Raw genomic sequence first — 26,856 nt, forward strand, 5'->3', positions numbered from 1 at the left:
TTTTTCCTTGATTTAATAACTTTATTTTGGTTCATTTTTCATAAATAAAGACTTGTTTAAGTCTAGTATATACTATCTTCACAAGTTCATATTTCCTGCAAACAAGCTCTTGCGTCTTGGCGACACGTGGGTAAATAAACGATTGATGATTGATTGTATCAGTTTTATCACACAGATAAATCTCTTTATGAAACCAGAAGAACAGTTACATCCACACAATTCGCTAAAACTTATCGGAAAAAAATTTGGGAGGAAGTTTGAAATCAAGCGGAAATTGGACAGTCAGTTGTTGTTTAAAGATATCTGAACTAAAAATACGAGAGATTTTCAACTTATTCAAGAGGGGGACGGGAGATATTAACTACGGTAGTGTACCAACAATTTTGCCCAAGGCTATACAGTAGTTTTTAAACAAAGTAACCGACTGGTATCCTCCTTCATTTGCATACCGTAGTTTCAGGAATGGAAAAATAAATATAATTAAGGGTTTTTTTTGAGCAACTAAGTATATTCCAGGATTCACTAATTCATTTCCTTAATTAAATAACCACTCAAAAACGTACGTTTATGTACAAACGACAAACTGCAGTGAATAAATAAGAACTTGATTCAAAGGGAGAAGTTGACGTCATCTTCTTCTTACTCGCCCCAGTCCTCTCCCCCTTCCCTTTCCATTACCCCTCCCCCGACGAGTTAAGGACATGTCTTTAGGTCCTTCGTAACAATTTATATCATCGTCTTCGCTATCAGTGCTGTCAGAGGCAGAACTGTCCTTTTCAGCATAGTTCTTGCGTTTCTGTCCCCTTCTGGGGGCGGGTGCCTTTCCTCTACCCATCCCCCGACGTATTGAGGACATGTCTTTACGTCCTTCGTAACAATTTTGATCACCGTCTTCGCTATCAGTGCTGTCAGAAGGGGAACTGTCCTTTTCAGCATAGTTCTTGCGTTTCTGTCCCCTTCTGGGGGCAGGTCCCTTTTCCCTACCCCTGCCCTGGTGAAATACAGACACAGGGTGGGGACCTTGGTAAGCGTTTTCTTCTTCACTTTCTGTGCTATCAGAAGTAGAAGCGTCTTGTCCACCAACGCTTTTGCTCCCTTTACTGCTCTTAAAAGTAGAACTCCCAGACTCTTCATTTTCCTTGATTATGCCATTCTCCCGCATGCTGGGAATTTTTTTTTCTCCCCTGTTTACAGCCGAGGTCGAAATCTGAGAAAAATCACATCCTCTGCGAGTTTTAAGACTTTTTTCATGGTTGGAAAGTTTTATAGGAGTTAACTCAATCGACAACTCCATATTGGGACTAATTTGAACGTTCTTGCGCAGTCTCCCCCGGCCGCGTCCTCGGCCTCTGTAGCCTCTATCAGAGCGGTTTCCCGAAGAAGAGCACGCCCCAGTATTCTCTTTCTTCGCACGCTTTGTTCTTGTTCCTTTACTTCCATTTGATTCTTCTTCCTTTGAATTGGTTTCCGCTGAGTGCGATCTCTTTTTACCGCTCCCCTTTGATTGCGTCGTTTTGTTCTTTGGCTTTTTATCCGCAGATTTCTTTGGTTTCCCGTTAGTTTCGTTCTCGCTTTCACACGAAGGATTGAAAGTACGATTCAGCACTCGACGAATTCGCTTGCTCTTTATGTGTCTTGTTTCTTGGAAATTCACGCGGAAAAACTGCGTGATCGTCAGTTGAGTCTGAAGAAAGAAAGAAAAAACAGCCTTTTGCCATGAACATTTCCGGTTATTTTCACTAGGGATATGTAGGGAACAAGCGAGATGCATCCCTATGTAATCCTTTGTATGTAATCGTATGTACGTTATTCCGGTTTTGTAGGTCCGTACTACAGACGAAATTTTGACTATGAACACTAGCTGCCTTTTGCGCTTTGAGGGTCTTAAGGTGTGTTGTTACAAATGTAGGAGGCAATCGCACATTCGTTACAAAGCTTCGTACCGACTGTCGGCAAGCCTCCTTTGTTTCTATGTGTGATCATGTTATAACATTATTCCAAGTCTTCGGTACAACGTGTTTATTGATCACGAATTATTTTAGAATACAAGGTTCAATCCTTGCTGTTCCTATTCCTCCGGGAGAACCCCCGGGATTAATACTTCTTTCGGTACCCTTACCCTCGGGAAAACCCCGGTCATAGACGTCTTGCGGTAACCTTCCCTTGGGGCAAACCCTCGGGACAAAGTCTGTAAGGGCAAATACTCTCATTATTGTATAACAATTAATTCTCTTTTGAGGATATATATTAAGAGGAAATAGCAAAATATGATTTCTCTAAAAGAATTGACCACGATATACGCGGTAATCTTTGTTTATTTAAAAAATTGCGCCGGTTTTGACAGAAGTTGTATGCAAAAAGCACAACATCAACTACGGTAAGTTATCTCAGCTCTTCCATCTTCCAAAAAAAAATACTGATGTCGATAAAAAGAGTCCATAAGTCAAATTTACCTGATCCTTGTTTAGTTGTTTTAACACAGGTAAAAGAAGCTCATCCGTCCTAGTAGAAGACCAGCCAAGCTTGTCCAGAGCAAACGTGTGCAAGTTAAGGTCTCATCAAAGCTAATTAACTACAAATTATAAGACAATTGGTTTACAATAAAACAAATTAATTAAAACATACTTTAATTAACTCCTTTTTACTTATATTGTTCAAAGGATATAATCTAAGAGAGTGCAGATCAGGTTTTCCCCATTCAAATCTCTCCGTTGATTCGTCAACTACAGGATGGAGATAAGCATCAAAGACTTCTTCGGAAGGAAAGCCGCTTGGTAGTGCAACTGACCTCTGCAAAACAAAAACAGACATATTATAGCGGGTCTGAGTTGTCTTGGCTCGCCTTGCGATAGCCTGAAAAAATCTCGGGCCACTCCCTCAACCAATCAGAAGTAAACCAAAACAATCGCGATTCGTTGGCACGTGAATGGTACGTGCTTTTCCCGCGCTTTAACGCGGTTACGGTCGACTCTCATTTAACCATTTCACTGTCTTCTTTTTCGCGATTAAGAGTATTCTTCTTCTCTCACCATTTTTCTTTTGACTTTGGTTTCTTGAGGAGCCTTTGTTTGATTTTGCGCTTCGTCATGCCACATTCTGCAAACAAGATGAAGGAAAATATTCATTTAAAAGTAAGCGCTACAAAACACGACAGGTCAAAGAAAAATGTAGTCATAATGGACAAAGCTTTTGCTCGATTGAACAAGAAAGGATGACTCTCGGAAGGTCGTAACCTACTTGAATTTTCTCAGTGTTTCAAGGCCTTCACCAGAAAACTCATGCAAAATCTCCATTGCTCCAACTGGCCCCACACCTGCAAACAAAACAAGGACGAATGGTGTTATTTAACAGTAACTGTGCCGTCTTTCCTGGGGCCTCTCTCTTATGTAACTAGCTTTTGCGAAGCGCTCGTGCGGATCAATAAACGTTTTGACGGACCGTAAGAGAAAAGGAAGAGTGCTAGTCGTTGGAGGGTCTACTTAGGCAAAGACAAGAATACGTCCTAAAAATATTGTGTACGTTGCAGCATACCTTGTATTCCTTCAGTGTAGTCACTTCCGGTTATGAAAGCAAGGCAGATCAGTTTTAAACGGTTCATTGCTGCAAGAAAAAGACGGTAGAACATATAAGATTTTAAATCGTTTGTAAGGAGTTGATTTTAAACAAATACAAAGAGCGTACTGGCGTTGGACACTAACCAAGATTTTTCTGCACCGTATCGCTTTCGTACAGCTCAGCATATTCCTTCTGATTGAAGATATTCTTATAAACCCGCGTCCCTCCAAACAGGAATATATCACTGTCGTCTGTGATGGAACCTTCAGTCAAACCCAAGGCATCTAACATGGCACACTGCGCTTCCGCCTCCATCGGGCTTACAAGATACGGGACACCAAACAACTGAAGTAGCTCCTGATTTGGGGGGAGGGGAAAATGTGAAAATATCAATTGAATGGCGGGCATCAAAAGAAACAGTACTGAGAACTGATTGAATATTAAGCCCCATGCGCAGCCTAGAGTTGTAACCGTTTGTGATGTTACTAGATACAAAACTGGTGCAAGCGTTACCGGAGCACTTGACAAAAATGTCGTGAACGGTCAAGACAAGACAAGACAAGACAAAACATTTATTATCATAATATTACAAGTGTCTCAGTCTCGCAAAAAATACCAACAAATAAACCGGACAACACTTCTAAGTTTAATCTTAAAGTAGCAGTGATATAAATTGGCTGTATTACTCGAGTCCATTAGAGAGATCTGGGAGAGGTTGAAACTTGGTTTTACTTTTTTATGCTGAAGTCGGCCAATAAAAATCCATGAGAGTTTCATTTTATAAACGGAATATTCTTCAAGTCTGACAAACTCGGATAAATTTCGAGCTCTCAACCTGCGTCAGAACGAATTAAGGAATTGTGTTTTTTTGCGTGTCTTACACATCATTAAAGAAAGATTTTCTCGCCTTTCTTCTTGCTTTTTAATTACCTGACACTCCGTAAACATCTCATTCGACACTGATGCTGCCACTCGGTTCTGTCGAGCTTGTTCGGTCGCCAACGTCTGTTGCTCAGCTTCAATGTTCTGCTGAATCTCTTCCAAGCCTTCCTAGAGAGAATGAAACATAGGTGATTGACACTAAAACGACTGAAAATAGCTTGAAACGAGAGGGGAACTGGAGCCAAGATGTATCCCGCAATTGTTTCTGGGATGGTTACTGGGGACGCGTAGGTCAGCTATTGGCCAATTTTCCTTCTCCCTAGCAACAGTTCCAGAAGTCTTTGCGAACGTTAACTTTCTCGTTTCTAAAGTGAAGAATCATGGATTCTATTATCCATGGAAGAATTAACTTACCATTGAAGCCCCTTGCCACTCCACAGGGAGCCCAGAAGGTCCCGCCTCTTGTTCATCCACAGGCATACCACCTTTACTTTCGTCCAAGAATTCGTGACTCTCCAAAACTGACCCTTCAGCGGCGTCCGGCGAAGGATGGTCTTCGTCTATATCAGCTGTGCTTCTTTCTAGGGACGCAGTTTCCATAACAATGCTACTCGATGTAGCCTCGATTTCCATATCCCCTTCATCGGGTTCCGTCACATCTTCCTCGTTAACAACGGTCGCTTTAGAATTAGTTGGAAGAAAAAGTCAGCACTGCATTTCAGTTTACATCACTCTTCACTCCGTAATCTAGCTATGCTCCACCTGCTTGAGCCTCTGGATTAAACTCTAAAGTATCGTTTGTTATGCTGTAAATAAGAGATATAAAGTTCGAGTTTCCGCCGGGAACTGTGACCATTGAAATGAAAGCAGTGCTTTCCTGTGGTACTGTTTGTTATGCTGTTCAAGCTAAGGTGGTTATCACTTCTGAATCTCTAAGATCCCAGATACCCGTGGTTTAAGTTTGAATCTTAAATTTACACCGACAACAGAAAACTGAAGCAAACAGAGTCACGTTGTTATGGCATCATTGTAAACAAATACAAGACACTTATTTCTCACCTTCATCTCCCTCCTCCTCCTTTTCTTCAGCTTGCAATTCATCATTAACGTCTATTAAATTCACCACTGCAATATTCCCACTCCTTTTACTCTGAACTTTTTCATCTTTATCTTTGATTAACTTCGTAACTTCTTCAACCTCAGAATCACTTTCATCAATACAAACTGTCTCCAACGTAACAGGTTTGTCTTGCACGAGTGGCTGATCTCCAATAACCGAAGATGACCTGTTGTTTTTTGTTTCTTCCGAATCAATATTACCACAAACTTGGTCTGTATCTAAGGATGCGTTGGCGTCCATCTTATCTGAGCTGCAACAGGGAAGGTCTCTTTCCTCTGCAATTTTATGCCCGTCCTGTGCACTGCCAGTTAAATCAATAGTGGTTTTCTGCTTTTTAGAGTTTTCCCACTTTTGTATAAGATCATCAAGTTCTTTTTTCTTGTCTATAATCTGCGTAAGAAGGGTTTCGTCGTTATTACCTGATGTCGAGATCCCTTCTGTAACTTGACCAGGCATTTTAATAATTTTCTTTTTAATACCCCTTTCTATCACATCTCTTGCTGCAAGCTCTCTGTCTGGGACAGTCTGTTCTTGATTCACAACTGTATCACTCACTTTATCAGCCGCATTTATCGACGTTCTGCCGAGCTGCTTTTGATCTTCAACTGAAGAAAAACTAAACGTATTTTCCTTCGCTCGAAGACTCGTGGGCGAATCACCAGCTTCCGCGACATCCACAAGAGGGGACAGAATTTCCGAATCACTTGAAAAGAACTCTGGAATATCAAAACTGGGAACAGTTGGTGGCACGGACTGTTTGGGCCGTGGATTTGCCCAGCTAACTACTTCAACTTCCTGATTTTCACGGAAAAATCCTCCCTCGCCAGAGAAATCTTTTGATGTGGATCCTGAGAAAAAATTTCAATAGTTCCTTATATTCTGAGTGTGTCATAACTTCCCATAATATAAAGTTTCTGAAGTTGCAGAGTCAATTTTCCTTTTATCATTGGTAGGAGACAGAAGATCGTGAACAGCAGTTATATCAAAGAGTGTTGCATTCAGAGCATGAGTCTAGTTTATTTCTCTTCAAAATAATAGATCGAAAGTACAGGTAGACTGTGCTAGAAGTGCCAGAAAAATATTAAAATGTGCTTCAACAAGGAGATAGATTTTGGTGCACAGACGTCATTCTAAGATGCGTTCATCTCCATACAATGATTAAGAGCTTGTTCAGTTATACATAATGATGTAAACTTCACAATAATACAGCTGGAAATTAATAGTGGGAAGAAGCTGACAATCTATGCAAGCCTCAGCTTCTAAGATTTTGTCTTTTAAGTAGTACACGACCATAGTTAAGGAGAGAAGAAACAAAATTCAGAATGTGTCTGAGAAAAAGCTGTAAAAATAACCAATTTCCAAGGTTAAAAAACATGCAATCCTTAAAATCAATTGCATACAAGGTATTCCCCTTACCAGCTTCTTGGTTGTCTTTTTCTGGTTCCCGTTCATTATTCTTGATCAAAATGTAGTGAGCCGAGTCTTCAGACAAAATCTTTTGTGATTTAACTGCAGCGTTTTTGTCGACTGAATCCTGAGGAGCGACTCCAGCCAGTTCTCCTGAGTTTCTGTTATTCATTTCTTTACGAAGTTCATCAAGGCGCTGATTTAGTTTACCTCGCTTTAGCACCCCCTCCAATTGAAATGAGGAAAAGTTGCCTGCTTGCTGAAAAAAAAAGTGCATTTTTAAAATTGCATTTGAAAAAACAAGGCCGTGCTCTCGCTGCACCTGGTCACGGCCTGGCATCTAACTTTTGCTACTGGGAAACTGCAAAATATTGGTTTTCTCACAAAAATCATAGTTGAGCACCCTGGATTTTACAGGATCAGAGCACTGGGCTCCCTTAAATTATTATACAAGCACAGGCCTGAATACTAATATTTAATATAACTCCTGCCAATTGCAGTATTTTGTAAAAGCATCATCCTTTCTGAAAATATTATAAAGGTCGTAGTTTTTGCTTAATAATAGGAGCAATATGATTTGTTGTTGATTTATTTCTTACCAAAACCACATCTGTAAAAAAAGGTACTATGAACAGGAGAAAATTTAACACTTAAAGTCTACACCCGAGGATCCAATAGGACACTAAACTATGGGTCAATATTCATGGACAACTCTGGGCTATCATCAAGGGCTGGGGTTTGGATTTCTCCCAGTTACGGTGAATGTGACCTCTTGAACTACATTCATTGGGAAAGTGAAGAAAAACAGAACCAAAAGAAATTCCTAACTGTTAGACACCTTGCCTACTTGTTGTATTCAATGGGAACTAAGTTGAAATCTTAGTGACAGCCCAGGTAACTGATGACAAAGATTTTGCATGTTGCCTACTAGCAGTACTCAAAGACTTTTGATAGAAACAGTATCAGTTGCAACTTCTAAATGCTATGTGACAATGAACTGGCTAATAAAAGTATGTGTTGTTAAGGATGAAATTCCGGGAACATAACAATGATTTTAAATCATAATAATATAATCTTTATACCCCTGGCATGTCAGTTTTTTTCATGAATTTTCTCTCTTCTTTCATCTCTTGAATCAACTCGTGTTGAATTTCTGCAGGCAGCGACTGGAAGTCCTCCGACTCAACATTTATAGAGGTTGGATCCTGATAAGTTTCCTGTTAAAAAAAAAAAAAAGTGTTCATATTTCAAACTGTAGCCCAATCACAACTTAAAGGGAGTTTGGCTGTGATATTCTGAGTAACAAATACTTTTACAAAATGATCTTAAATTTGAAGGAAAGTTTAACATTATTATTGTAGAACAGAAGGGCTGTACTCTAGTAGTACCGGTTGTTCCCTGACACTACATTTTTGCTCTTTGATGACTACGAAAATATTAGATTTTTTTCGTAAAACTCATGCCCAACGCATTTTAACAGCACAGCTGCAACAATATCACACATCCCAGGGAAGAAATAGCATTTACTATAAAGGAATAATGGGTAAATACTTTGGTGCTTTTTCTTTGATCACTCTTACCTCTAACTGTTGGTTACGGAATTGATCCAGTAACGGAAGTTCCAAATCCTCATCTTCTGAAGAGCTGTATTTAATAAAACCACCACATGAGAAAACAAGCTGTGCTAACAGTAATATATTTACAGACGTGTAGAGTGTAAGAATCCTAAAAAATACTATAGCTGTCAGGATAGTAGTACATGTATGATTTTGGCTAACAAATTGTGATGAAATCTCTGTTTGGTTTACTTTGCTGGATGCTGCAAAGAACTCTACTAATTGAGATATTCCAGAAAGCACCTTTACCCACCCTGTGGAGGGTCAACAGAATTTTTGAGGGGGAGGGGGTCTTAAAGACCAAAAATTTTAAAGGAAAGTATGAAGACAAACTGGAATTTCCAGAGGCTGCAGTCAGATGGTGGTTTAAACCAACAAACAATCCATGGGGGAGTATGGCAAATTTCTGGAAAAACAAACTGAGAGAAAGGTGCAGAAAATGATGAAAGCACCCTCAGATAGCCCAGTAACAGCAGGACAGAAAAGTCAGGGCCTAGTATGTATTCACCGTAACTACCGGTAGTTCACTGGTTGGCAAGTATTTCCAGATTTCATTAAACATATTTTTGTCGTGTAGGTTAGTATAGCGGCCTCATGTTTGGCCATGCATTAAAGTAAGGAGATCTCAAAAGTACCTATTAAAATTCCTAACCTTTTATCCTGTACACTAGCAGTTGTTGTTGAGGGTATTGCTGGTAGTTCAAACACATCCGGCTCTCTTGGACTCCTACTTCTTATAGTAGTTTTGCTAAAATAAAAGCAAATGATAAATTATGATATATTATTATAAAATAACTTTCCTAACGTGACAACTATCAAGTGCAGAAAATTTAGCAAGGAATTATACATAAACACATAATGAACAGACAATAAATTATTTGAAGGAAGTATGCAAGGCAAGTTTAATAGTAGGTGGCATGGCAAAGCAGATACTGTGGAACAGTTGCAAATTATCCACATGAAAAAATGAAACAACACTGCAGAAGTCTAAGCTGGTCGAAAGAGGGTTAGAATACCTTTTACGTCCGGTGACAGTTTCCAGAGCTTTGGCTTTCAGGTAGTTCTTGACAATTCTTTCTGCAGCTTTGTTAGACCCATGCACAGCTTTCAAATGCCTTTCCTTTCTTGCTGCCTGGGAAGCAAAATATCATTGTCAAAAAAAACTCTGCCCTAAATTCAGGATATATTATATTGGAAAGGGATATGTAGAAATATTGCAGACCTGATGAGTTAGAAAGACTCATTGAAAAAAAACAAAAACAAAAACAAAACAACAAAATAAAAAGACTCATTGAAAATAGCTGCTCAAGATTTTGTAAAAATTGGAACAAAAAATTTACCTCTTGATTTCATTCAACTATTCCTTCTCTTTGTGATGTTACCATCAACAGCCTGGTGACTATATAAACCACACCCAATGCAAGATCATTTGATTTGCTCTGATGAGCGTCTAGAGCTTCTAAAAACTGCTTTTGAATCATTTCTTATGGCTAGGTTACTTCATAAAATCACACCAAAAAATTTGAGTCTCAATCCTTTACTGACACAGCACTGTAGTTAACCCCTTCTCTTTTTTGACAATTTGATCAAGCAACAAAGAGGTGATTAGCACTGCATTTAATATTGATATTTACCAGGGTCTTTTTCTTGAGATGTGGCACTCCACCATCGAACACGAAGACTGGTTTAATTCCGTAATATAAAAGCTTGCAGACTCTATGAAATAACCCAACCAGATGTGCATTGTATACTGGATTTCCATGCTTGTCACGCAATCCCTTTACAGACTGATTCAGTATCAAACTGGCATCTATCGCATGTTAAGAATTATGACACTCAAAGCTTACAGCATACCATGTGATGATCATACAGTATAAAATTCTCAAAAAAAGACCTTTTTTATTCTTTATTTTGTTAATTTTATCTATCGTTCTTAGTCTTAATTATTGTATTATTATTATTATAATGTGTTTTCCTTTTTTGAGGGGGCGGGGAGTGGCTATTTGTGGAAAGCTTAGAAACACTGGCTAGTCCCATGTTTAAATCCCCTTACATTTAAAAAGAATAATAATGGTTGTTAGGGCTTTCCTTAAGAGCTGAAGGCCGGGGATTTTCTCCAGCCACTATGAATGTGGCTCCTGGCTACTTTGATTGAAAAATAGCAGAAAAAATATAATTATATATATATATATATATATATTTTTACTTTTCAAACTTTTATTAAATACTCTACAGCGTTGCAAATATACTAACGTAACATGACATTGCACGATATTACGTTACAATAGATTACAAATACATTACATTATATTACACTATGAACTTTAATGGTAAAGTAACTATACAAAAACAAAGAAAAATACGTTCTAAGTACAGACGACACTAGGGTACAGAGTCCAAAGGCAGAGCCCACTTCTTATTAAATTTGTTCATTTTATTAGTTTTAACACATATGTACTTTTCTGTTTCATCCAAGGTTAAAATTAAGTAAAATAAAAAATAAAATTAAATAGAAGAAAAATAGAACCAAAAGAAATCCCTAGCTGTTTGATTCCTTGCCTGCTTGATATATTTATTAGGCAACTTGAAATCTTAGTGACAATGCTGGTTTTTTTTATGTACCAGCACAAACTAACCTTTGCCAGGGATTAAACTAAACAGGCCTCTGCTTTAGTCTGTTACTTGAAGGGGTTAGATTCCATCTGTGAGGTAAGCTAACACAAAAGAACTCATTACTTCAAAAAGGACAAATTACTTGATTGTTATTTTTCTGTTGTTTGATTAGGTCTGTGCCAGTACAACACCATTGTAACATCGAATTTGCTGGGTTTTAATACCATTGTATTACACTTAGAACCTCGGGGTAAATAACAAAATTAAGCCAGTACTCTTAAACTTAATAAATCTGGGCAGAATTACGACTACCACTTTCTTTATTTTGCCAATCTGAGAATCTGTGACTCGATCTGATAATTTGTTATAAGCTTACACTACACAGTGGCTACAGCAGCAGACTAAGCTAGTAAATGGGATTTTCCCTCCGTGGTGTTTGGGGTTTTCCCTCGCCTTAAAGATGTTTCAGTTAATATATACAGGGAAAATGTAAATGAAGCTTAAGTCATCAAAAAATATATCTGCATTAAAGGATACCCACTCCAAGAATTTTGTTCTCGAGAGATTCCAGAGTAACGGGTCGCCCAACACTCTGTAAAAGCTGCCAAAGGCCTTTTACTCCCATTTCTTAAACAGATTTCAGTTTCGGGGATACATCTATATCAGGAAAGTTATGCTAAATTCTCTTGTTCTCTGAATCTTGTCTGATTGAAAGCTGCGGCGCGAAAACAGCATGAGAAATCGAGAAATTGATGACAAAGCTTCTTTGGCCGCCATGTTGGAAGTTATCGCGCATTGCATTACGATGGAATACCGCTGGGTGAGTCACGCGATGGCTTAATCATAAGTAAGGTCAAATAAATTTTCAAAAAAATTTTTAGATGTGGGCAATAATTTTCTCGTTGAACAGATGTCCTAGAAGGTGGCAAGGCTAGATTGTATTCGCAATATTAATCATAACTTCGGTAAAGCAAATATACACCAAGCAAGCAGACTTAGCGGTTACGACATTGAATGACCTTGACAGCAGGTGCGTGGGTTGCAAGGATGGGTAAATAGATAGAACCTTCGAGATTTGAAAAGCGTGACATTACGTAGCATCTATGAAAAGAAACTTTTATACAAGGTTTTCATTCCCCGCTTAAAAAACAAGAACCGTTTAACAAAAACAAAGGAAACCGGAAGATAAATATTTCAAAAAAGACGAATTTGCTGTTTAAAATTACTTTAAATGAGAAACGAGACGACGAATTTGTCACGCATTAGTTTCAGAAATATTTTGTAACTTTAAAAACAGGGAATCCATTAAATTTCATTTCTTTAACGTTTCAATATCAGGACAGGAAAAATGCAGTCATGTCACCGAATAAAAACCACGCTTTAGAACATACTGGTTGTTTTGAACTAAGTACCAGAACCAACATCCCTGGGAATTATACAATAGATCACAGAGATAGTCCCCCTCCTACGATTTTCGAAAACAAAGCTAAGATGTTTTGTGGTTTCTGAGTCGATGACTGGGGTTTTAGGGAAAAACCCTCTTCTACTGGGTCATCAAGTTCCGTCAAAGTGGCCTTGGAATATTTTATCTCATTTTCATTTTTTACTTGTTGTTTAAAAAGAACAGTCTTTTTTGGCCAAAGTTTCTTAGCTTGTAAAATAATTTGGACTAACGCACTGTTCAGTGACATCTGAGTAAAATAAGGAGAAAAGGTAGGTAATTTCCGAAAAAACATAAACAACAAAAAACAACACTAACAGTAAGCATGATGTTAGCCTGCCGTTAGGGTTTTCAGTCTGGTGTTAGCAACGCGACGTAGCTTGCGTAGGAGAAGGGGGGAGGGGAGGGGGAGTTGTCACGACCTCCATAAAAGATTGTCAGGAAAATATCGCATTTTTTTTTAAATTTCAAATATTATTATTCTTTTAAGATTAACTACTAAAAAGGAAAAATCCTTTAAAACTTTGCCCCTATTCCGCCATAGTCGCACTTGGGTACAGTCACGTGACATTTCTGAAAATTTCTATAAAATGTCTATGGAATGCTTTGTTTGCAAGAAGAGTACCACTTATAACCGTTACATCATATTTCTGGGTACAAGCTCTTTTAAAAAATCAAATCAAATCAGTATCTGATCATGGGTTCTAGTTCCGTTGGGGACACCATAGCATGATTAAATACACCACCAGAACAAGGACCAAATTCGGTGATAAAATTACGTGGGTGTAAAATCTTGGGGTGTGATTTTTAATATGCTTCCTGTAAGTGGTACATGCTCTGCGGCACAAATAATATCCTTTTTTAGACGTGGATCGTAATTTTCGAGCTTATAAATATCCGTCGAGTTCGTTGTTCATTATTTACACTGAGACTGGCCTGACAAGACGAACTGACCTGATCAAGAAATATTCCCGACCTTTCAGTAACTCAACAAAAGCTAACATGGAAAGTTTTTTGGATCCTAAAGTCGAGGAGCTACTCGCAGACAAATCTGAGACAGAAAGATTGCAAGCGATCGCCTTTTCGATCGCCTGTTTGTGTACTGGTCCTACACCGTTTCAGCCTCCAGATTATTATCACATCCCAAAACGAACAGGTAAGATAAATAAAATCATAATCAGTCGAGCAACCACCGTTATATTTTAATCTCTTTCTCTTTGCTCTTGTAAGCTTTCATTCATTTCATGACTTATTGTAAGTCATATTGTAATATAATTACCTCTTCAAAGTTTTAACTCGTCGTCACCAAAGTCAAATAATGATAATAATATATCTGTTATGATATTGATTCAGAGAGTATAGTTACAAAAAAAATTTTTCTGTGTAAAATCACGTCCAAAGGCCATTAAGTCACGCGCACTGACCTTTTTTACAATTAAGGAAATAGAATACACATTTTTCCTGACTTTTAAGTGTTTATTCAAAAAACAAAAGCAAAGAGGTTAACATAAGACTTACCTTCCGTCATGTGAATGGAGACTTTATCAACGATATCCTACTGATGGTTAAACCGATTATGACATGACGATTAGCCCCCTCCTTACTTACGCAGCTAGTACATAACGATTAACCATATTTAGTATCCGCGTTATTTCGCCAAAAATATATATATATATGTATATATATAGTGAATCTGAATAAATATCGTTTAGCAGACGATCAGTTGTCTTAATCAAAATGGTAAAAAGCTGTGGACTAAGTCCGAAATATCATTTTAAATTTATAATACTGAGTTATTAAAGTCAACATTTATTCTCTCTTAGTTACGGAAACAGACGACGACGAAGAAGATGACGATGAGGACGAGGAAGACGATGAAGAGACAGAAGGCACCAGTGAGAAGTGAACATCCACGGAAACAAACGTTTTTTGTTTTATCTAATTATGGGCAAAAAACGACGAACTGAAATGGGATAAAACGGAAATCAGTAGTGCGCTCCAGTTCGTCACGCTTTTCCTACCGGATGTAACACAACGACAATAACGATACGTGATAGAGTCGACGCCGCTCTACAAACATATTTATATCTTTGCTGTAAATCCTGCGAAGTAAGAGGATTGCTTAACAGGAAGAACGGCAAGGACATGTGTAAGAAATTTAGGATACTTTAAACCAGAATTAAGCAGTTATCGGCTTCAAATTCTGAGATGTCTTGACTATCGCAAGTGATGTGAAATACCTGTAAATTTTTACTCCGAGGGCTATTTAATCGTTGATGTACATTTGTTTAATGTTTTCACATGTGTATATACCAATGAATAAATTTTTAATATTTTTTCCTGTAAAGTTTGTTCTGCTGAAAATAAAGGCATGATATTCCGGAAGCAAAAGAACGCTGTACTATAAATAAAATGGATCTTGCCTTACGAAAAATCCTGCCAGCCAGAATAGGCTATTAAAAGAAACTGGCGGCCTTTATAGTAAATCGCAGGATGTGTGTAATGTGCAACTCCCCTTTCTAAGTTCGAAAACGAAAGATCCTTTAGAAACAAGACTTACCATGATGGATACCTTTTCAGGTGAAAGATCGCGTGAGTATTAAATAGCAGAACAGCGGAAGTTAACTTTTCCAAATCGGAAGTAAGCGGCAGTTTAATTAACTATACCTCAATTAAACATAATTCCGTCGTGGAGATGCCAAAACTGAGAGAAACACCTGTGTGTTTCTCTTTCAATGTTAATAACATGAGTAGCCTTTGATTCATCCAGGTTTTTAAGGTAATCTTTCCAAACAACTGGAATAGAAGCTAGTTTGGGCTCCGAGGCCGGGAGGGGAAATACTCAGGTATTTCCCACTGATCGTTGTACTTCCTGGTGTTTTCAGATTGGAAACAAAAACAACCGTGAGATAAATAATCGAGTTCAAAATCATTTCGTAGTAGAAACAGCTACTAGACATGGATTCTGTGAAGGACGACAGAAACGTTTTGTGACTCGGTCTGACCACCCATTTAGTAAACGGCCGTCTGGTCAGATTCAAACAGCATTATGTTCCTTTATTAGTAAATTAAAAGATATATTTCCTCGATCACTTTAAAAGCACTTAAGAGCCTGTCTACGTGTATCCATCCAGTTATCCGGTATATACCTAAATTATTGATCCAGATTTATATTCCTTACCGAGAAACACAAATTTGAAAGAATTCTTTAATTCTAACTAAATTCCCCATTATTCAGGTACAAAAATAAATTTCAGCAAACGTTTCATTTTTTCCTTCCGCTCTCACAAATATTTACATTAGTTTATGTAACCAAAAAACTAAAAAAAAAAAAAAGAAGAAGATAAGATACTTGGAGTTACAGTACAATGTAAAGTTTAGGACTTTTAAGATCACGAACATTTGCTCCAGTCCTTTTGGCTACATATTCGCGAGGATTTATCTTATCCACTTGGTGTAAATCGAACCTAACTCTTCTTCCCGCCAAAACATTAACGTTTTTGTTCACTTTTATAGCGCCTGTTTTAATATATGGAGGTGTGGGACCCCAGATAGGTGAGGTAACATGTGGCGGGTCACCTCGCCTTTCATGAACCGCGAACGACCTCGGACGTCTGAGAATCAGGTTATTGCTAATTAAGCAACACGTTAATTTGTTGAATAAAATCTATAACTACATCTCTGTTCTAATTTCAGCAAACCACTGAAACGCAACGTGAATCGGTTCGTACCAACTGTTTCAGAGGAAAACAAAATTCGTAGTTTCTAGATTATTTTTTTTCTTTCTCTTTTGTAGATTAAATTTCTGTCACATATGTAATATTTTAAATTCCGTCCCTTCAATTTTCAACCGAGCCCCGTCAAAACTAAGGATGCATTCGTTTTTGTTGGGAGAATTAAAACATACCACCATAACAAAAAATACTTAGACTCAGAGGGAAAAAAATTGTCCTCAAATTAGAGCCTAAACTTCCAACACTGAAGAAAGGATAGATATCTCTTGCTATCAGCATTAATAATATCAGTTCTTCATTAAATTATCTGTTTCCTTATTGCACGCTGAGTCAACATATTTCACGGACTGCTCTCTGTGCTGCCGTAAGATTTCCCGCCATTTGTGTCCTTTGCGGCAATTGCGCTGTCGTCACCAGACCCTCTCCGCCCTCTGTTTCCATGACCATTGCTATTTTCTTCGTCACCAAGCCCTACGGCCGAGCCGACTACGGAGGAAGTATCGGACATCTCGGTATCTTTGAGTTTTTCAATAAACGAGGCCTTCTGCATTTGGTGATGAATGTTCGAAGCGATCATGCTCAGTGTTATGGATAGAATGGAAAGGCCAAGGAAAACAAGAAAAATATTCACGAAGACGAGCTGGAAAACAAAAGAAAATGAAAACGTATCTAAGAAAAAAAAGTGTTACAAAAAATATAAACTGAGAATACAATCGTCTCTTCTTGCTCCTCGTCGTTAGATACGTTTCTATTCTCCGAATCGAAACATGTCTAGCCGCGGGTATAGTGGAGAGACGGTTGTATTCGGCTTTTTAATTTCGTCATCCCAACCCAAATTTTCGCTCAATCCCGTACTCCCAATGGCTATTTTTGGCATCACGCAACCCCTCCATACTTTTAATCCCAAATTTCGCCTCCATCTTGCTTTAAAATCACGAATCCCGGCTTTCAAATAAGGCAAATCCCTGATCCCGAAATACTTATTTCGGAATCTCGGTAGGTCAGGGTTATTAACAGCGTGTATCTTTACCTGTTCTTTCGCTGGTACTACATCTCCAAATCCAATGGTGAGGTAAGTAATGTACTGAAAATATAACGAGGTACCAAAATCCCAACCCTCGATCCAACAGAAAAGTCCTGCCATGAGCGCGGTAAAGAACACAAGGATTAGCAATCCCATCCATAGAGGCGCGTCAACTTGTCCTTCCCCATCGCCTTCTTGAACCCTGAATAAATAAATAAAAATCAAAAAGACCGTTTTGACATGACGTCACGTCCGCCATTTTGTGCTTGGCCAGTCGAAATATCGCAAGTTAACTCTATTCTGCGTTGTTTGATCAATCCCTGCAAAACTCTTTTTGACTGTAACGTTTTCAATTTGATCTATCTTGACTGATCACGATCTTTTTGGATCCGACGTTGAGCAAGACTGATCGTACACGGTTTTTGCAGTGTTTTTTTTTTACCTTAACTAAACATTCAATGAAACGGCGGCCATGTTGGTGTCTTGAAGGATATGAACCTTCTTCTTAGACCTATGTAAAAGCTTTGTTTTGTTCAAACAAATTTGCTTAGCTGTCGGCTATTATGCGCTCCGAATGCGTACTCATCGCCTCGGCGTAATAACAACTGAGTAGCCCCTAAAATAAATGCTTTTCCCTTCCCAATGACGTCACTTCCGCCATGTTGGTGCCCTAAACCAGTCCCGTGGGAGTTGAACTCTTTCTTATGCAAACGCTTCCTTCAATGAATTTGTATAGCTACTAGCCACGTGACTGAAAACGCTCTATTAACGATCCCAATAATAATGAACAACTTACGTTCTCTCATATTCGTAAGATTTGTGCACTTTTCTGTACCACTTCAACATGAATGCGCATGCGTCGTTTATGTAGTCGCCGAGAATTTTACCGACGATAGCCAGCAGTGCCAAAGTCAGCGGAATTCCTAATAAAGCGTAGATGACACAAATGACGCGGCCCCAAGCGGTTGCAGGGGCCAAACTTCCATAACCTAAAAGACGAGGGAAATTTAATATAAATGTAAGAATTTCCATATTCTCTTCGCCTAGCAGTTTGATTTACCGCTCGCAGAGTGGGCACGTGTGGAGACTGTGGTACAAATCATTCCGACATACTCCAAAAGATGATGAAAATGAGTTTGATCTGAGTACAAGCGCTGCGGGCCTTATATACAAATTTAGCGAAAACTTTGCTAATCATTATGGCATTAATTAGTATCTATTGTCTGCTTTCTTTCCTCTGCTTTCCTTTTCTCGGGACAAAATTAAAAGATCCCTGACCCCATTTTACAACTTAATTCAAACATTTCTCGTCCCCATTTTAGACCACCAATTAAAATATACGGCTAAAACTCTTACTCAAAACCTCACATGTTAAACTAAAGTTTAAACTACATTTCTCTCCTGAGACTAAATAAGTTAATAAATAGACGAATAAAGCGAAACCGTCCTTGTTCAAGGCGATGGCTATATTAAAAGCTAAAAGGAGCTATTCGTACGTAGTCTATAAGCCACTTTGCAAACCAGAAGGAAACAGGGCCTAATGAATTTTGGTAAAGACGTCTAGGACTGCTGCTAAGGACAGGGAAAAAAATTGGCCAATAGCTCACTTCGGAAAAGAGTAATAGCCTGGAACCCTAGCTTTAGCATCGACGACGGCAACTTCAGCGAAAACGCCAGTTTTAAAATGAATTCCCGTTTTTTTTCAATCTTTGTCGCGTTTATTCCAATTTGCTGAAAATGGCAAGTGTAGGCGAATTTCCCTGGAGTTGATTTCTTGATGACCGCACTCAAGTTTAGAGAGAGAAAAAGAGATTCGTCTTTGCTTGTTTACGTCCTCCATAAAACTTGCAATTAGGCATTTTCACATCATAGTCGCGCAAGGACGGTAAAGAAATGTACAAAAAAGCGTGATGCACGTGCAAAGTTGTTGTTTTGCGTAATAAACCTATTGCTTTTTTGTCGTCCTCTTTGCCGTCGGCGTCGTCGTTGCTAAAGCTCCCTATTATTTGGGGGGACGTGAATGTAAACAAACATGGCAGAAAGCCGAATGGAATGTTTAAGCGGAGTTAAAACAGCTTAAATAGCAAAAAAGGAAGGTGGAATTGAAAGGAAAAAAAACATGAAAATGTGAAGCTGAAGGAAGATGTGCCTGGGAGATTTTTCCTCGAGAAAAACTAGAAGAATGCAAATCCCTATGCTATCGGAGTTCAGCTTCAAATTAGAGTTCCGAAACAAACGTGCATATACTCTCTGGATATGCCTTGTCTCAGTGGTATTCTATAGAATCCCAGATCAGGAGAGTTCCTGAAGTTATTTGTGCACAAAGGCACTCAACATTTTGCATGCCTCGTCATAATACCAAGTGGCTGCTCACTTTCTTCCGCCAGACAATCCCGTAAATACGCGCGCGCTTAGTTTGGGTCTTAGGCTATCACTCTTTTCCTAAGTGGGCTATAGCTGACCGGCGCGTGACCGTGCGTCCCCCGTAACGATCCCCCAAAATATTACGGAGCACAATTCGGCTCAAGACCCATTCTCGTTTCTAAAGTAGTGGATACTTGACTTACCAATTGTCGTCGTTACTGTCATACAAAAGAATATGGAGTTATAAAGGTTCCACTCAGCTTTAGTGGCAGCAGTGCGCGTATTACTTATTTCAGCTAGAACACCTTCGAATTTCTCTAGATCCTGTGATGTAAAATTTCGTACTAAACTGTCGACTGGAGTGGGCAATGTCTTCTGTCCAAAGTCGGAACTCTGCCGAAAAAGTAGAAAAAGGAAACATTGAATCAAATAGAGCTTAAATTAGTAGGAATCCTAGATTAGTGAGTGCGTTAATTTTTTTTTATCTTTAAAGCCAAGCTTTAGTTTAAAACTGGGTAAAGGTCACTTAAAAATGTTTTTTTTAATTAAACATTGTTTCTATGCTCTTCGCGTAAACAGCTTCATATTTAAAATGTTTCATTCACCCTGCAGCATGGCCCATAAAAATGAGAAGTAGATCGTAAAAATCTATATTTTTTAAAAAAGAAAATCACATTACGACACTACAAAAGTCCGAAGCAGGCATGGAAACGTCGAATGTCAACCTGGTTTCTTACGTGACACAACTTGTGATGCACAAATGTATTAACAAGCTTGTTCCAGACTATCTTGCTGATATGTTTTAATCACGTTCTCAAGTCCATAATAGACAAACTCGATCATCTGGTGCTTTGGATATACCTTTATGTCGCCTGTCAACAGGGCAGCGCTCCTTTGCTTTCAGAGGAGCCAAACTCTGGAACTCCTTGAATGATAATATTAAGTCCTTAAAATGCCCCAGGAATTTTAGGCGTCATCTTGCAAATGTTTTATTAAGTTGATATATTTTTTGTAATTATAATATTATTGTACTTACATTCTTAATTAATTTATATAAATTTGTATTTTTTATTCTATTGAGCTGAAAAACCCACTTAGGGAGGATCAATAAAGTGTATGTATGTATGTATGTAACTTGAAGTTTACAATGATCCTTGGCCACGGAGACTTAGGTTTTTGCGAGATCACAGTTGTCAGTTACCTGGGTATCGCATAAGGTACAAAATCTTTTGCCATTGTGCAAACTGTTCATCTTCAGTCAGTTGATCGTCCTTTACTATAGGAATCCTAAGATTAGAGGTTGCGGTCTCATGACGTCGAACGGGCGGACCCTTTTCTCCAGCCTGATTTAATTCTCTTTCGTGATTGGCTAATATAAAAATTAATGTATCCTGATTGGCTTGCCTAAGATATACACGTTGCTTACATTGTTGTTGCTTACGTGCAACTACCAAGCAAACTTGTTAAGCCTTCGTGCCAATTTCCCACACTAACTGTGTGTCTCTTATGTACATTCGTGTGTAATTAGTCGTGCGCACTGCGCTATTTTCAACTAAACAGATGACTTTTTGAGTTGTTTTGCCTTCCGTTGCACGAAGATGACTATTTATTTTCCTAGAGAAGAGACAAGCTTTCCAGAAAGGGCGTTTAACTGTGTCGCAAACTGAGAAAACAAGTTAATTACAGAACTATCAATAAGAAATTTAATTCCCACTCGTTCCTTTTTGTGAGCGGATCTTCAATTAAAGGAAGAGTTTTTTTACTCAACGGAAACGCGTTTTTGAGTAATGTTTGAAATCGAAGGATTTTACGTTTAGTTATAAATCAGGTACGGAGGTGATTTGAACAAAAACAGATTAACGGCTCAACGAGTAAAGAAACCGATGTCTTTATCGAACAATTGTGTGGAATGTCTATTTTTCATAATTAGCAAGTTAAGTATTCATGAAGTTACGTTTTCGCAAAAAAGCACCATGAAACATTTTCAAACGATGCACAAACAAGAAATGGCTGGTGTCTTCCACACACGAGTTTTTAAAATTAGAAAAGAGTTCTCTTTTTCAAAACAGCTGATTACGAAAGGGAATTCTTCAAGCCGCCCTTCCGTTTTAATTTTATTCAAGTTCATAAGTAAATAAAACAGCAAGATAGAGATTCACTATACTAAGATTTTGTGCAAATTCAGGTTGACAAAAATTTAAAAATGAAATACAGGTATTTATTCGGAGTCAGTTGACAGCAACATGCTTTTCATTGAGAAAAAAAAGACAATGATGTTATTTACTTTTAAAGTATTACGATGACGAGTACTGCGTAAAGTTTGATACACAAAATAAGAATTTGCATAGTTTGAAGCTCCTGGGCAATTCCTAACAAGGGAAAATCATCTGAGAAACGTCTTAATAGCTTGCGCGCGCCAATTTGAAAAAGATTCTCTTTTTTGGTATAAACTAATTCTTGTTTTGAAGTTTGCTTGTAAACTTTTTTGGATGTCGCAGAAGCACTTTCAAAGGATAAAGCTGTCTTTTATTCTTGCCTACAAGCGTAACGGGCGACGCGCTCATTAAAAATGGATATGCTAAGCTTTGATCTAATGGAATTTATAGTCAAGACTCTTTCAGCGTACAAAAAATTATGGAACTAAAAATATGCATATATAAAATGAAGTGCCTACCATAGTTTTAAAGGTAATCAATGTTTTGCTGCGATATATTTAAATGGATAGATGGCACTTATAATTACGCTTCAGAGATTGCACTGTTTGTTGTGCTTCAATCCGCGGTATTGAAGGTTTAAATAATAAATGGCTCAGAAATGTCATATGTTTTTATTTGTGTACATTCTTTAAGTACTAAGTGGTACAGCAAAAACTTTGATCTGCTTTTGCCCCAAATGATCAAAAATCCACTAAAACCGTTCTAGAAATTGTGTCAAATTATCAATGGCGCGCGCGCCTCTGTCAAGCAAACTTACCTTCAAAACATCGAAAATTTCTACCAACTCTTGTGTTGTATTTACAACGACTTTGGGTCTTCTTTCGAGCGCCATAAATATTAAACCTCCGAGTGTGAGATAGAGGGCATTCAGAAGTATCATGAACAGCGGAAAAGCAGCTCCTTTCTTCTGAATTTTTTTCTGGACCCATTTCAAGCATTTCAGAGATCTTTTCAACTTAGTTCTGTCAATATTCGGTAAATTCATGGACGGAAGAATTTTCCTTCGATCTTCTTCTTCATTCTCTTCTTTCTCTTTTCCTTTGAATAACTTCGGCATGTTTACTGGCGGAGAACAGCCGAACGTTGCGCGAGTATACTATTGTATAAATTGGCCTGTCGTCGCCGTTAAATTAAGCAAAGTATGACAGTTTTTCCACAAGAAAAACTAGTTCTTCTGAAAACGTGAAAAACTGTTGATTATTGTGTTAATGAGATGCTTGCCTCCCAGATATGCCTTGTTCGGAGACACGAATTTCACTTCAATTGATTCCTGCAATTTTTAGGGCGCAGGAAATCGCAAATAAGTTAAGAACGCTGATATTCCTTCGAGATTCGAAAATCATTGGAGCGATTCAAAAACCACAGCCCACATATATTGTTAAGAACGCATTGAAGTAGATAAAGTATTCAATCTGCACTCCAAAGCCATGTCCCGGACAATCGCTTGGCGCCTCTACGATCACGTTAAAAATGAATTTAACTGCGCGCCCAATCATCGAAAACCTTCTCTACGCAGGGAAGATATCACTACGAACATTTCTCCTTTCTTCTAAGAAGCAGGAAAGTGTTATGTGATTCCTTCTTTTCATCTATGCGTGGAAACCTGCAACGAAATTATAATTATGAATTCTAATGCATTATCAAGTGTAAATACAAGGCAATCTATAACAAACGTTAATTTATGGTAGTGATGCGTAATTTATCTCAGTTGGGTCGCACGCCACATAAATAACTGAGACTTTTCGTAAGAGCTTATCACTCCGGCTTCATTGTGAAATGTGAAAATAGGAATAAGAAAAGATTTTAAATTATTCTGGTTTTAAATATGAAAAAAATATATGCAATCATGGCAGTAAATTTGATATTTACAGTTAATTGTCAGGTCATCCAATCTCACGATGCGAGCACTGTTATTAAAATCTATTTGTCCTTAATCGCCTTTGAATCAGTTGAGGATTTCGCTCCTTATACATATGTATATACATTTTAATTGCAGGCAAACAGGTGCAAGCACAGATGACCGTGTTTTGATCCAATCTGAATGATTTGTCAAAGGCTGGAATAATTATTTTGCAATTTTAAAAGTAATAGTTTCGGAAAATTACTAGTGTTTAATGAGAACAGTCACTTAATCATAGCAGATTTCTGACAGGCCAACATTTTTAATCATTTATAATTGAATGTTTACATGAACTTTGAAGAATAACTAAACAACAAACTGTTTGTTGTATCGTTCGTTTGGAAGTGAGGAAATTCTTCTTCGAATTCAATCGCTAAGGTTGTAAACTTGAAAGCAAAAAAAAATTGCAACGTAACTATACATATACGTATAATGCAAAAATATTTTTTTGCGATAGAGGTTATCGTAGTCACATGCACATCATGATAAACTTGCAACAAGAAGGAAAACACAGTATTTTGACAAATCCACGTACACCGGATATGGGGGCATTAAATTGCAAATAAGTTGTTAGTAAGACTGCAAATAACAGTTGGGAACTTTGGAACTATAGTAACTATATATATATACAACGGTTTAATATCTGTAACTTTGAATGAAGACAAGGAGAAATTGTTGATATACTTGAAAACTCGGACATGGCTGACTAAGAGATTGCGTCTCGAGAAAGTGGCTAAACGTTAAAATTCGAAAAAGTTCTTGGGAGCAGAGTAAACGCGTATGAACTTCACCTCGGACTGACCCAACCTCAGCCTCGGACTGAACGAGCCGAGGAGCCGAAGCGCCGGGCAGTCGGGGCAGGCGGGGGATTTTAAACAACGGTAAAAATCCAGAACCTACAGAGACGAAAGTTAGATGTGAATGAAATCTCAGCCTTTCTTTTTGGAGTAGAATGGGTCAAACAGGACTGCTTAGTTTCTCAAAATTCCAACAAAACTGTTAAAAGGGCTCCCGTTAGTGGGTGCTTTAGTTCATATAAGGTTTTGTCGAGGTTTGCTGCCATGCATATTACGTTGGTCATATTTTTTACGAAGGGCTCGTAGTCATGTGAAAGTTTTAGCTTCGCAAGCTTTCACAAAAGAAAAAAACACCTTTTAACACATTATTTGAATTTAAATAAATTTTACCCTTATTCCACTGTTATTAATTGAATTTTTGGAGAAAGTTTGGACAAAAGAGATATGTAAATGTACGGGAAATATAAAAAAGCAAGGGAAGTTTTGTTAATTCAGCTGACACAATTATTTTTTCTAAGTACATTTAGAATATATCAAAATATACACTACTTATAAATAAAATTATTGCCATGTGCCCATATATATAAGCTAATGATCCAAAAGATAGAATGCAAAACAATTGAATTGTTTATGATTTGAACTAAATGATCAGTACTATATAGTCTCTTGAGAAATTAAAATGCGAGTTTTAAATACAGTACACTAAAAGTTGCGATCGATCCAGCGAGATTGAAATTTTAAAAATTCTTTATAGTAGCATGATATTTTAATAGTAATTTGGACGTATGAATGCTAAGTAAGATTGCATAAGAAAAACTGGATTATGATTATGAAAACTTTGGAAACACTAATATGTTATCACCAAATGAAATTTGCTGTTGAATACTGAATTCAGCTTCTCCTGATCCTGCTATTTAAATAAATTTCCAAACCAAAATAACCAACACATACAGACACTGATTTCGCATTATACACGTGTCTCTCAAAAAATCATTGTCGATTTTCAGTATTTTCGATATGAAAATATCCTAAAAGATCGTATAATAAAGAGAAAAAAAATTTCTTCAGTAGTTTTGGAGAACTAGATGATAAAAACCAAGCGGCTATTTATGTCACAGACCAACCACATAAGCACTATAAGTAAGAACTGAATTTCAGGATTTTGTCCATATGGTAATAGATAGTTCAGTTTAAGGTCAGATGAAGTACAAGACCACTAAAACTAGAAGACAGAAAAAAATTGTACCGTTTCACCCTCAGCGCACATGTCAGCATATCACCACTAAAGAAAACGAGGGCTATTTCTCCTTCAGCTTCAATTCTATGTTCTTTCGTGAAAAGTGCCGAGATAGTTTAATCAGCTGAAATTATACCCCTATAGGCATAATTCTCCGTCATGAAAACATAGTCGGCACGAATTAAAGACACCGGCCCCCGAGCGAGCCGAGCGCTCGACGAAGGCAACTTCGAGATTTGAAACAGTGAGCAGAGTAAGATCGTCAGCGATCAACTCCGCGATTGATCAATAAATCTTCGCATTTAGGGTGGACGTTTTCACGAGGTTTGACGGTCGACGATCTGTTTGTTTACCCGTATTGGGAGAATAATCTAATCAGATCATCGTCAAGAAGTAGGAGTTCGATTCAATTTCGTAACTAGCTATTAAATCACTTGGGAAATTTATCTCGTTCGAGTTTTTTATCAGTTACGATTCTCCTCAGCCAGTTTTCAAAGGACTGAAATGTAAAGGACTTCCTTTAGATCCTGAAAAAATTGATTCACAATCATTGCAATTGGCTAAAAGCCCCAGATTGTCAACCCTCCACTTTGTCATACCGACATTTCGACCGTGTACAGAATCAATGTGAAATTTGGCTCGCTTTGATGCCGAGGCTTACCGAAACTCCACGAATATTGAAAATAACGCGATTCTTTAGCTCTCCTCTGTTAAAAATGCCCTCCTGGAGTGATCCACCTTGCACCTGTTGCTCTACTAGCTACTGTACCCTTCTTGTTACGGCAACTATAAATATTAAACCTTCTTTAATTTGCTCAACAGGTACGGTTTCAGTTATAACAAAAAGCACAAACTATATTATAGTCATTCTATTAAAAAAGATGTTTTTTTTGTCGTGACGATTCAAAAATTAGCCAAAAAGTCAATGAAAATTTTAAACTGTAATTAAT

At 37.9% G+C, this 26,856-nt stretch overlaps 2 protein-coding genes across 2 annotated transcripts; both read right to left on the reverse strand.

Moving 5' to 3' along the window:
- Window positions 1-11,932, reverse strand: LOC140951300 (DNA excision repair protein ERCC-5-like). The gene is made up of 17 exons (XM_073400553.1): window positions 11,731-11,932; window positions 10,215-10,390; window positions 9,597-9,712; window positions 9,233-9,328; window positions 8,545-8,608; window positions 8,047-8,181; window positions 6,974-7,223; window positions 5,497-6,405; window positions 4,852-5,117; window positions 4,486-4,605; window positions 3,699-3,912; window positions 3,532-3,600; window positions 3,238-3,313; window positions 3,030-3,096; window positions 2,666-2,790; window positions 2,454-2,538; window positions 1-1,684 (listed from the first exon to the last, which is right to left on the reverse strand). Exons 1-17 carry the CDS (start codon window positions 11,816-11,818, stop codon window positions 629-631), a joined length of 3,912 nt encoding a protein of 1,303 aa, XP_073256654.1. The 5' UTR covers window positions 11,819-11,932; the 3' UTR covers window positions 1-628.
- Window positions 11,933-15,665: 3,733 nt separating this feature from the next.
- LOC140950641 (TWiK family of potassium channels protein 7-like) lies at window positions 15,666-23,553 on the reverse strand. The gene is made up of 5 exons (XM_073399884.1): window positions 22,730-23,553; window positions 19,960-20,149; window positions 18,189-18,381; window positions 17,399-17,594; window positions 15,666-17,008 (listed from the first exon to the last, which is right to left on the reverse strand). The coding sequence occupies exons 1-5, from the start codon at window positions 23,027-23,029 to the stop codon at window positions 16,709-16,711; spliced, it is 1,179 nt and encodes a 392-aa protein (XP_073255985.1). The 5' UTR covers window positions 23,030-23,553; the 3' UTR covers window positions 15,666-16,708.
- Window positions 23,554-26,856: the final 3,303 nt, after the last annotated feature.

This window comes from Porites lutea, chromosome 10 (genome assembly GCF_958299795.1).
Source record: "Porites lutea chromosome 10, jaPorLute2.1, whole genome shotgun sequence".
In the NCBI taxonomy this organism is placed as follows: Eukaryota; Metazoa; Cnidaria; class Anthozoa; order Scleractinia; family Poritidae; genus Porites; species Porites lutea.